General features: G+C 43.9%; 1 protein-coding gene across 1 annotated transcript in view; it reads left to right on the plus strand.

The window, feature by feature from the left end:
* The window catches only part of piezo1 (piezo type mechanosensitive ion channel component 1 (Er blood group)), a 159,292-nt gene that overhangs the window by 106,435 nt on the left and 39,928 nt on the right, over positions 1 to 12,929 (plus strand). Inside the window, exons 31-34 of the mRNA XM_028467785.1 lie at positions 2,745 to 3,934; positions 4,007 to 5,674; positions 8,622 to 8,774; positions 9,162 to 9,223. Of these exons, the coding sequence (XP_028323586.1) occupies positions 2,745 to 3,934; positions 4,007 to 5,674; positions 8,622 to 8,774; positions 9,162 to 9,223 (3,073 nt within the window). The remainder of the gene's footprint in view (positions 1 to 2,744; positions 3,935 to 4,006; positions 5,675 to 8,621; positions 8,775 to 9,161; positions 9,224 to 12,929) is intronic.

The following is a 12,929-nucleotide window of genomic DNA, read 5'->3' on the forward strand; positions in this document are numbered from 1 at the left end:
GTAGTGCCTGTCCATTTAGGGCTTTATAAGTGAGAAGAAGAATCTTGAATTCTATTCTATATTTTATGGGAAGCCAATGCAGAGAGGCTAATACAGGAGTAATGTGATCTCTTCTCCTAGTTTTAGTCAGTACACGTGCTGCAGCATTTTGAACCAGCTGAAGTGTCTTAAGCGACTTGCTCGGGCAGCCTGCTAAAAGAGAATTACAATAATCCAGTCGAGAGGTAACAAAAGCATGGACTAGTTTTTCGGCGTCGCCCTGAGACAGGATAGATCTGATTTTAGCAATGTTACGGAGATGAAAGAAGGCAGTTCTTGAAGTTTGTTTTATGTGAGAGTTGAAGGATAAGTCCTGATCAAATAGAACCCCAAGGTTTCTAACAGTTGTGCTTCGTGCCAGAGTAATGCCATCTAGGGCAGTTAGGCTAGCATAGGTTTCTCTAAGGTGTCGTGGGCCCAGTACAATGACCTCAGTCTTGTCTGAGTTGAGAAGAAGAAAATTTTGGTCCATCCAGGCCCTAATGTCCTTTAGACAGGCCTCAAGTTTAGATAGCTGATTTGTCTCACCTGGCTTCATTGATACATACAGTTGGGTATCATCAGCATAGCAGTGAAAGTTAACAGAGTATTTTCTCATAACATTACCAAGGGGGATCATATAGATACAGAAGAGGATTGGACCTAGCACAGAGCCCTGAGGAACCCCGTAGCTTACTTTAGTGTACACAGAAGACTTATTATTCACGTGTACAAACTGGTACCTATCAGATAGGTAGGACTTAAACCAGTTTAGGGCAGTCCCTGTGATTCCAAGTAATTCCTCTAATCTCTCTAGTAGAATATAGTGATCTATAGTGTCAAAAGCTGCACTAAGATCTAATAAAACCAGCACTGAGAGTCGTCCTTCATCTGAAGCCCAGAGTAGATCATTAGTTACTTTAACTAAAGCAGTCTCTGTGCTGTGTTGAGCTCTAAAACCTGACTGGAAGTCCTCGAACAGGCTGTTGTTTTGAAGGAAGTCACAGAGCTGAGCCGCCACAACTTTCTCAAGAATCTTTGAAATAAAAGGAAGATTAGATATAGGCCTGTAGTTTGCTAAAGTGCTGGAATCAAGAGTAGGTTTTTTGAGAAGGGGTTTGATTACAGCTACTTTAAAGGACTGTGGCACGTAGCCTATTGATAGGGATATATTTATTGTCTCCAACAAAGATGGGCAGACCAGGGGAACAACTTCTTTAAACAGCTTAGTTGGGATCGGATCTGAAAGGCAGGTCGATGGTTTGGAGGATGAAATAATAGAGTTAAGTTCCTGAAGTCCTATATGTGTGAAACAGTTTAGGTTAGGCCTATTTACATTTAATGGTACAGCAGGCCCAGGTGAAGGCAGGGAGTGGCTAATTTTATCTCTAATCTTGTGAATTTTATGGTTAAAAAATGTCAAAGTCCTCACAGCTGAGGGCTAGAGGAATCATGGGCTCAATAGAGCTCTGACTTTGTGTTAGCCTGGCTACAGTGCTGAAAAGGTACCTCGGATTATTTTTATTTTCTTCAATTAGTGAGGAGTAGTATGTAGATGGACTATGTCGTAAGGCTGTCATGTATTTACTATGGCTTTCTTGCCAGAGTATTCGTGACTCCTCTGTTTTATTGGAGCGCCACATTCTCTCTAATTTACGGGTTGTTTGTTTGAGTGTGTGAGTTTCAGAGCTAAACCACGGAGCTTTCCTCTGACGTTTAATAGTTTTTTCCCTCAATGGGGCAATTGAGTCCAAGGTGGATTTTAGTAGACTAGCAGAGCTATCGACAAGCAGATCCAGTTGAGAGGGGTTATAATTAATATCATAGTTATTTATTGGATGGTGCACTGAGTTTAAGGCAGCAGGAATGGCCTCTTTAAATTTAGCCACAGCACTATTGGACAGATTTCTACTCCTAACTATTTTATTGCACAGTGCGAGATCCTCTAGGATAATGTTAAAAGATATTAAAAAGTGATCTGATAGCAGAGGATTTTCAGGGTAGACTTTTAGTTCATTAATATCAAGGCCATATGTTAGAACAAGATCAAGAGTATGATTTAAACGATGAGTAGCTTCATTAATAGTTTGAAAAAAGCCAACTGAGTCTATTAGGGACATAAAGGCTGAGCTCAGGCTATCACTATCTTTGTCCACATGGATATTAAAATCTCCTACTATCAGTATTTTATCAGAACTGAGGACTAAGTTTGATATAAACTCAGAGAATTCTGATAGAAATTCAGAATAAGGGCCTGGAGGACGGTAAATTATCACAAATAAGACTGGCTGGCAGGTTTTTGATTCAGTATGAGATAAATTTAGAACCAGGCTTTCAAAGGAAGTGTAACTGGCCTTTGGTTTAGGATAGATTAGGAGAGAGGAATGATAAATAGCTGCTACACCACCTCCACGGCCTATGTCTCGTGGCATATGAGTATTTAAATGACTGGGAGGAGTGGCTTCATTTAAACTAACATATTCATCTTGATACAGCCATGTTTCAGTTAAACAGAATAAATCAAAGTTATTTTCTGAGATAAGGTCATTTACTAGTAGAGATTTGGATCTCAGTGATCTAATATTTAATAGAGCACATCTAATGCTTTTATGTTTTGGTGTTTCTAGATTTGAGATTTTAATTTTTTTCAGATTTTTATAATTGATAGCTCTTTTATTTGATTTTATGTTAAAATCATTGTGAAATGGCGGCGCGGGTGCACGCAGCGGCTCCTCTCTCTCCTTGCAAACCTATATCTGTGTGTATTTGTCCGTCTTCGTCGCGTCCACTAACCCCACTAACCCCAAGGCGCACATTCAATCGCGAGGTCCTGCTCGACATCGGCAAAACCACAAATACGGAGGTTAATCCAGTGCTAGCGGAAGAGCTACGGGACTGCGGTCTGCTCCGGAGGCCTGCTCGATCACCGTCCCCCACTTCTGCAACAAGTCCAAAGTGGAAGCGCCACGGTCGGAATACAAGGAAGCAGAAGAGGGGGAAGCGTGGAGGTATCCGGGCTAGGCTAGCGGCTAGCCCTCACCGGCCGGCTATCCCGACCATCACTCTGGCCAACGTACGCTCGCTGGATAATAAACTGGACTATATCCGCTTACTCCGAACAACTTCCAGGACTGTGAGTGAGTGTTGTGTCTTTGTTTTTGTGGAGACATGGCTTCATGACAGTGTTCCGGACCATGCTATTCAGCTAGCCGGGCTAACATGCTACCGGGCAGACAGAGAGCTCGTCGAGGGTGGAAAAACTCGCGGCGGGGGTCTGTGTGTTTACATCAGTGATGCCTGGTGCCGAGACGCGGTGGTAGTGTGTAAGCACTGCTCACCAGTTGTGGAGTTTATGGTTATTAAATGCCGGCCATTCTACCTGCCGAGGGAATTTAGTGCCATATTGCTGGTAGCAATTTACATCCCTCCTGGCTCCACCAACAACAGGAGTGAGGCTCTGAATGATCTCCACAAACACATCAGTGCGCAGCAGACAGCACACCCTGATGCTTTTCTCATCCTGGCTGGGGACTTCAACCATGCGAACCCCAAGAGTGTGCTTCCACAACTTCATGGCCACATCAAGTTTCCCACTAGAGGTAATAATATTCTGGACAATGTTTACACTGTAAACAAAGGGGCCTACAAAGCCCTTCCCCTCCCCCACCTCGGAGCCTCAGACCACTCCACTGTTATGCTAATGCCAGCATACAGGCCACTGGTTAAAGCCATCAAACCAGTTAGGAAGCAGGTACGGGTGTGGCCTGAGGGGTCCACAGAAGCACTCCAGGACTGCTTTTCCACCACTGACTGGAGTATGTTCAAACAAGCAGCCACCAACAATAACATCACCGACCTCCAGGAGTACACAGAGACCGTCACGTCCTACATGGAAAAGTGCATGGATGATGTCACGGTCACCAAGACCTTCACCATTCGGACCAATCAGAAGCCATAGCTGACAGGTGAAGTCCATAGGCTCCTGAAGGCCAGGAACACTGCCTTCAGAGCTGGGGACGCGGGGGGCCTAAGGACTGCCAGGGCCAACCTGTCACGAGGCATCAGATTGGCCAGGAGGAAATACTCCAGGAGGATCGCAGACCGGTTCACCGACAGCAGAGACACCAGGAACCTGTGGCGGGGGGTCCAGACCATCACGGACTACAAGCCCCCTCCGCAGACCTGTGACAGCTCCACCTCTCTGCTAAACAACCTCAACAACTTCTTTGCTCGTTTTGAGGCAGACAACAGCACCCCAGCACAGAAGACGCCACCTTCTCCTGGCGACCAGGTACTGACGCTTTCCCGGGATAGCGTGAAGCGATCCCTCCAGAGAACAAATGCACGGAAAGCGCCAGGTCCCGACAACATCCCAGGTCGTGTCCTGAGAGACTGTGCAGAGGAGCTCACAGATGTCCTCACCGACATCTTCAACTCGTCACTGAGCCAAGCTGTTGTCCCCACATGCTTCAAAGCCACCACCATCATCCCGGTCCCCAAGAAGCCGTCTCCTTCCTGCTACAATGACTACCGCCCGGTCGCACTAACCCCCATCCTCATGAAGTGCTTCGAGCGGCTGGTCATGCAGCACATCAAGTCTGCCCTCCCCTCCACCCTGGACCCCTACCAGTTTGCATATCGGCCTAACCGATCGACCGACGACGCCATCTCCACTGCCCTCCACTCAGCCCTCACCCACCTGGAGACCAAGGACGCCCACGTCAGAATGCTGTTCATCGACTTCAGCTCAGCATTCAACACCATCATCCCGCAGCAGCTCATCCACAAACTGGACAACCTGGGCCTAAGCACCCCCATGTGCAACTGGCTGCTGGACTTCCTGACAGGGAGACCACAGGCAGTTCGGGTCGGCAGTAACACCTCCAGCACCATCATGATGAACACGGGGGCCCCCCAAGGATGTGTGCTGAGCCCCCTCCTCTTCACTCTGCTGACCCATGACTGCGCCCCATCTTCCAGCTCCAACCTCTTCGTTAAGTTCGCGGACGACACGACTGTGGTGGGTCTCATCAACAACAACGATGAGTCAATCTACAGGTGTGAGGTGAGCAGGCTGGCCTCGTGGTGCAAGGACAATAATCTCCATCTGAACGTTGAGAAGACGAAGGAGATTGTTGTGGACTTCAGGAGAACGCACACCCAGCATGCTCCTCTGACCATCGACGGTGCTGCAGTGGAGAGGGTGAGCAGCACCAAGTTCCTGGGTGTGCACATCTCCGAAGACCTGTCCTGGTGCCTCAACTCTGCATCACTGGCCAAAAAAGCTAATCAGCGCCTCTACTTCCTCCGCAAACTGAGGAGAGCAAGAGCCCCATCCTCCATCATGCACACATTCTACAGTGGCACCATTGAGAGCATCATGTCCAGCTGCATCACCGTGTGGTACGGCGCTTGCACCGTGTCCTGCCGTAAGTCTCTGCAGCGCATCGTGAGAATAGCTGAGAAGATCATTGGTGTCTCTCTTCCCCCCCTTCTGGACATTTACAATTCATGTCTCACCCGCAAAGCCACCAGGATTGCAGGTGACCCCACCCACCCGTCCTACAGCCTCTTCAGCCTGCTGCCATCTGGGAGGAGACTGCAGAGCCTCCGTGCTCGAACGAGCAGGCTCAAGAACAGTTTATTCCACCAGGCTGTCAGGAGACTCAACTCCCTCCCTGCTCTCCCTCCCATTCGTCCACTCATCCCCTTTCCCTTTCCTGCCCCTGCCTCCATCCCCCCTCCGCCTCCCTCCACCCTCTGCCCTCAGTTGTCTACCCTCCCTCTGCCCCCTCTGCCCTCCACCCCCCCCCCCTTCATCCTGCCACAGTCTGCCCCTACAGGACCTGGCATCACCCCCCTCCACCTCCACCCCCTGCGTGCTCCACTAATTCACGCACCCTAAACTCTGCACAGCCGTCATTGTATTGTTATGCTATTTGCACACTACCTCACTTTTTAACTTCATCTGCACTCTGTTTATATTATTAATACTGTAATGTATTTATATTCTACCTCATAGTAATTTATCCACATTCTACCTCATTGTTGTTCGTTATTTGTTATTTGTTGTCCGTATGTCTTTAGTTAAGTTATTTGTTGTATAGTATTGCTAGTTGTTTTTTTTTTGTGTGTTGTGTGTTTTAAGTGCTCTTTTTATGCACTGCAGGTTTGCACTGGGGGTTGGGGGGGATTGCAATTTCATCTGTGCTGTATGTTTAACATGGGGCATATTTGACAATAAAGAACCTTGAATCCTTGAATCCTTGAATCCTTGAAATATGGGTCGGGGGACTGACACCGTCTCCATAAAATAATATTCATCACCATCACAACAGTTGCCATGGCGATGAACACAGCTATCATAATAGCAATGGGAGGGAAACTGTCCTAAGGCAAGCGCAGAGGGGCGTGGAGGACTCCACCTCTGTAACATGGTCTCATTCATGAGATGTCATAACAGTGACTGTGCCATGTTTTCTGATAGTAGAGATGCTCCCTCCAAAGTAGGATGGATTCCATCTCTTCCTATCAGGTTCGGTTTTCCCCAGAAGGATCTCCAATTATCAATGAAGCCCACCTCGTTTTCTGGACACCACCTCGATAGCCAGCGGTTAAATGATGACATGCTATAGGCTATACATGTCATCACTGGTCAGATTTGGTAAAGGACCAGAGAAAATTACGGAGTCCGACATTGTTTTAGCATAAGCACAAACTGATTCAATGTTCACTTTGGTTGCTTCCGACTGACGACGTCGGGAGTCATTAGTGCCGACATGGAGGACTATCCTATCAAACTTACGGTTACTCTTTGCCAGCAACTTTAGATTTGATTCTATGTCGCCCGCTCTGGCCCCTGGGATGCACCTCATGATGCCCGCTGACTTCGCTAGCTTCACGTTTCTCACTATGGAGTCGCCAATTATCAGAGTTTGTTCCCCGGTGAGTGTGTTGTCCTCACGGAGGGGGGAGAACCTGTTTGAGACGTGAACATGGTGGTGTCCCGAGCGGCTTTTTGACCTTCGACTATGCTTACCACGGACAGTAACCCACTCATTGCTGGCCGGGGGGGAGGCTAAGCTAGAGCTAGCACGGTCCGCACCGGCTAGGTCCTGCTTGCTAGCTTCGGTTTTGGTATCAGGGGTGCGGAACCGCTTCTCCAGATTGTTGATCCTCGCCTCCATATCTAACAGTACGCTACACTTTATGCAACTACCATTGTCCCTAAAGGAGGATGAGGAGTAACTAAACATCTGACACACCGGGCAGGAGAGCGGAGGGGAGGAGAGAGAAGCCATAGGTGCTAAATTTAAGCTAAGCTAAGCTAAGGACAAAAGGAAGTTTAAAGGAGATTACACTGCCTCTAAGAGGCGAGGTTGCTTTTTACTTAACCTTTGTACGTTTAACTGTACGGTAAAAAATTAAAACAAGTGTTTTCGAGGGTAGAATATCAATGACAACAAGTTTGAGTAGCGTTAGCAGAACACAGTAGTAGAGCGCTGCAAGCAGCGGTAGAGCGTAAACAGGAAATGATCGATACGTCACCACGTCACATCCTCACCACTAGAAAGGGGTTATTATCATGGGTTTCCCAACAAGATATCAACTGTCACCCCCTTATTCATAATAAGAATGCCCTAGACTGCCAGGAAAAGGTGAAAAAAAACTTAATCCGCCAAAACCGTGTTCACTAAAATTTAGGGGTTTGGCTCCTGGACTTTCTGTGGAATGTGTTGTAAACAGTCTGTAAAGCGGTTGCTTCAAGAAGAGTTGGTGTTGGTTTCTAACTGGTTTACAGAGAATAAGCTAAAACTCAATGCTTTGAAGATCAAGGGTCTTGTTTTAGGTTCTAAATATATCCTGAGGTGTGTTGCTATAGAACAGGTCAGAAAAGGCAAACTGTTGGGAGTGACTGTTGATGAAACATTATCTTGGTCTTATCATGTTAATAATATTCTGTCTAAAATTAGTGGTAATATATTCAGCATTGGAAAAAGCACTTATTTGATAAATTAATCAATTGTTAAATTATTAATTAAACTTTTAGTCTTGTTTCATCTTGACTACTTATTCGCCATGTGCTTCAGAACAAGAGCTGGCAAAACTACAAGTCACAGAACAGAGCGGCACACCTTGTTCTACGCTGTTCCATTAGAGCCAGTTGAGTTGAGATTATGCATAAAGAGCTTTCTTGGATAATGGTAGAGGACACACTGTTATGGAGTCTTATTTTGTTAAAACAATAGTTGGAGCTCTGATAATCAACCTTACAGTTGTGTAGATTTAGTCCTAAAGGAAGTATATAAAGGCTAAACAGAAGAGGTCCAAGAACAGAGCCCTGAGGAACCCCACAGGACAATGCTAATCTGTCACATTGAAGGTTTCCAATGTTTACAAAATAACTTCACTCCTCCAAGTAGGACTTAAACCATTGCATTACTTTTACATGTAGTCTTATGAACAAGTTCAAAGAATGTTATTTTTGTCTTTAGATTTCCATGTCCGTATCACAGTTTTCATTCAAATGTTGGGTAAGATGTGAACATGAGAGCTGCTTTAAACAAACTGTTTATTTCTTGGTTTGTTTCTACTTCCTTCAGAAACACAGCACAGCAGCTGACATCGCCTCCACGCTGTCTGAGGACCAGGTTCCCGAGGCCTTCCTGGTGATGCTGCTCATCCAGTTCAGCACCATGATCATTGACCGAGCTTTGTACCTGCGCAAAGCTGTCCTGGGAAAGCTCATCTTCCAGGTTTGGATCACATATTTGCATCTAGAGCTTATGTGTGTGTGCGTGTGCGTGTGTGTGTGTGTTCCTGAAAAGATAAAGCACTTTTCTATTATTATTATTATTATTATTATACCTATCTTTGATCATCCCTCCTCTGTTTTTGGAATTTGTAAAACAAACTAATTGCATCATTTTGTTCTTGCCGGTTTTCGGTCGGAAGTAATGTAATGAACTAATTATGAACAAATAAAAGGAGTGTGTGTGAAGCCCAGCTGTGGCATGTAGATGATGGAAGAAGATTGATTGGATAATGTAATCACATACAGTACTTTGCAGTGCCAGTAGGGGGACTTTGTTATGCTGTGTGTGAACGTTTCTCTTCTGTCCTTCTGTCCTTGCTCTCTGCAGGTGATTCTAGTTTTTGGAATCCATCTGTGGATGTTCTTCATCCTGCCAGCTGTGACTGAAAGGTCAGCCCCAATCACCACTTCACTCTTTGTGTTATTTGCAATTATTTCTTTCGGAATAAAAAATCTCTTATCTTTACATTGGGGCTGGGACATTATCACGTTAATTGCGATTATTTAATTACAATTAATGCAGTTAATTCCTTTTTTTGCACTCTAAGCAGCGTGGAACCTTTCTCATTGCACGACTTCCCGGTATACACAAAACACTGATGCACAGACCGCAACACAACAAAAAGGAGAACCAGAGACGTCGTTGCTGTGCTTCGTGGGCACTAATTTTAGTTTGAATAAAAACACTGGATGGAAAAATAAAGCCACGTTGTGTGAAAATAGATTGTTGATCAGTGGAACTCTACGAGCCTCAGCTAGCACTTCAATGCTAAACATGTAGCAGCTACAGGGACAGCGGTCCTAGTGGTCTATGCTATGCTAACTACTTAATACTTACTACATAGCTCTCAAGTTTTGAATTCAGTTCAGAGTGAGACTTTGGTTGCAGCAGCGGTTAGGGTAAAATCTGTGTATGTGTGGGTGTGGATACCTCCATCTCCTCTGTGAGTTATCTCTCACACACACGCGTCAGCCATGCGCATGCACATAATGCGTCACAGGTTGTTGAGAGATACAAAAAAAGAGACCTGGAAATACCACGAAAAATAAATGTTTTGCAACACCAAAGTCGCAACTCTCTCTTCAAATGGCTCTGTGTGCATTACATCCTGGCACTCACACACGCGCATCATCCGTGTGTGTTTATATTATAGCTGCTAGCATCTTAACACAGAATAATATAAGAAGAAACACTCACCCTTTCACAAATCAAATGTTCGTCATAGTGGTGCCGTGTTGTGGACCCATCCGCTCACAAAAAAGTTACATTCCTCTGTCTGAAGAAGCAGATAGTTTGTGATATGATTGGCTAATGGTCGTCAGCACAGCCGCCGCCCCAGAGGAAATGGAGTCTGTGACCCATGATTTAAAGGAAGTTTGGGATTATGAGAATAATTTTAAATAACCATGAATTATTAACTTAAATAACTTTTAGCAGTACACAAACATTTTTAATATTGACCTTCTTTTTTAAACCCAAACAAACTGCGACACAGTGACTTTATGAACCCGGAACCGGAAGTAGAGCGCTCAATACTGCGCGTTCTACTGAGAGGGAGCCGTAATCTTCAAAATAAAATGAACGTTTTGCATGTTTTGCAACACCAAATTACTCCAAAATGACAGATGCACACACTTGTGGTAATTGGAAGCCATGGACAAAGTTTCAGGTCGAACACATTCGGCGTTGGGGAGATATTCGCTCCACACACACACACACACACACACACACACACACACACACACACACACACACACACACACACACACACACACACACACACACACACACACACACACACACACAACCACACACATGCACAGACCTTGCTTGCTTTTATAGATAGATTTTTTTTTTGGGGGGGGGGTGTTTGGTTTCGTTTTCTTAGTTTTGGTTTAGTTTCTAACCTTATGCTCCACGAAGGCGTCTCTTCTGCTCTGACTGCAGCTGAGTGCTAGGGTTACCCTAGGTAACCCTTTATAAATATATTACTTATACTTAATTATACTCCTCATCTAATGGTCTCCTAAACCAAACTCGCCCTTTAACACTGTGCTAACTCCAAACCCTGAAAATAGATAAGTATAATTCCAACTCATAATAAGTACTATTATCATAATTTATTGGAAAATGACAGAAATGATACCCAAGGGACCTAGAAAATATTAAATGAAATAATTAAGAAAGGCAGGAAAACATCTAATCTGCCCCATTTTTTTTGTCAATGACAATCAAATCATAGAAAATGAAAATTAAATTTCACTAACGTTGGACCCACATTAGCTCTCAAAGTTCTAGAACCCAAAGTCACACAAAGATTAAATTGTAACAGTTCTAAACAAAATCAAATCTCACTTTTCATAAGAGAGGTTGAGGAAAATGAAACTATAGAAATTATTTAAAAAAATTCAAGAATAAAAGGTCAACTGATTGTCTTAATATTGGTATGACAATAGTATAAGAAATGATTCATTATGTGGCAAAACCGTTTACATACATTTGTAATCAGTCCTTTCTCATGGGCGCCTTCCCAAGAGAAATGAAAACTGCAAAAGTAGTTCCAATTCATAAAAATTGGAAATAAAAATATATTTGACAATTATAGACCCATCTCGCTTCTGCCGCAATTCTCCAAGATTTTGGAAAAGTTATTTGTAATCAGGCTTGATAATTTTGTTAACAAATACAATTTGTTAATTGAACATCAATACGAATTTGATCAAACTGATCAACTTCAACTGTAGTCATGGCTCTTGTGGAACACATGGCTACAGCAATAGACAATAGTGAATATGCAGTGAGTATTTTTATGGGTCTGAGCAAGGCCTCTGACACCATAGACCAGGGGTCTCAAACTAAAATTACCTGGGGCCACAGTAGGCAGAGTCTGGGTGAGGCTATAGAGGTAGAATAGTGGAATAGAGGTATTCCACTAAAAAACTTTGGTAAAAAAACTGAAATCTTCATAAACGTCATTACTAGCAGTTCTTTAAAGGTAGGGTAGGCAATTTTCGAAAGCTAGCATGATTTTGAATGTAGCCTCCCCGACGGCTCCTCCTTTACCCCCCTCCCCTCTGTGCTCTGTCTCACTCACATGCATGCTCCCAGCTGCTGCAGAAGATGAGCTCAGCTCATCACTTGTATTGTGTAGAAACGTCGTTGTCTCATGTCTCATTCAGTAGTAAATAAAGTAAATAATCAATAAACTTTACCATCATATATGTTAAAAAACGTGACCAAAAACTCTGTTTTAACTCTGTCAGTGGTGACGCGCTTTCAGTGTGAGCTCGTGCATGCGAGGGATTGAGAACGAGCAGGGAGACAGAGAGACGTCATTGGTTACAAAAAAAGAAACGGTTTGTTTTTTTCTATTGGTTGAAGTTGTTACAGATTTACAGCTGCTACAGATGATGGATTTTCTTTGTTCCTCTTTCAGAGAACATAAGATCTTAATTTCTGTCAGGACATAAAGACATTTTCAACCCAAAACTTAAAAAGTGTATCTGAAGAAAATTACCAACCCTAGCTTTAATTTCAGGTATTCCACAAACAACTTTGGTAAAAAAAAATTAAATCTTCATAAACGTCATTACTAATAATTCTTTAATTTAAATGGGTTCTTCTGAACATGAACTGCTCTGAACATAAATGCAACATTGATGAACATGAACATAGCTTCTCTTGCCTACTTCCTGCTGCCAGAGACCTGGAAGCTCTTCCTCTCACATAGCTGAGCTACATTAGGTTTGAGGGAAGAAATAGTCTGTGATCATCACCAACTTTTCTCTTCACTGCAGGCTTTGAACATGACATGATGTCAGCTGTCGCTCTCCTAAAAAAGTTGTTTTTTTTTATTCAAAGCAACGAAGTTAAAGTCACATGTTTAACCAACCAGATGCACAAAGAACGTCATTTCCGCTTTTTCTTCCGGCAACAACACAGCAGATAATGAACCACTCAGCAGAAATCACATTTCTTTTTGTGCTCAATGTTCATGTATTTTGTGATGACATGAACATCATGACATTTGTAGATGGTAGAAAGTACAGAGATACAGAGCGTAAAAAAGGCGATCACCAGTGGGGCGTTTACTAT

The sequence above is a fragment of the Gouania willdenowi genome, chromosome 15 (assembly GCF_900634775.1).
Source record: "Gouania willdenowi chromosome 15, fGouWil2.1, whole genome shotgun sequence".
Taxonomy (NCBI): domain Eukaryota; kingdom Metazoa; phylum Chordata; class Actinopteri; order Blenniiformes; family Gobiesocidae; genus Gouania; species Gouania willdenowi.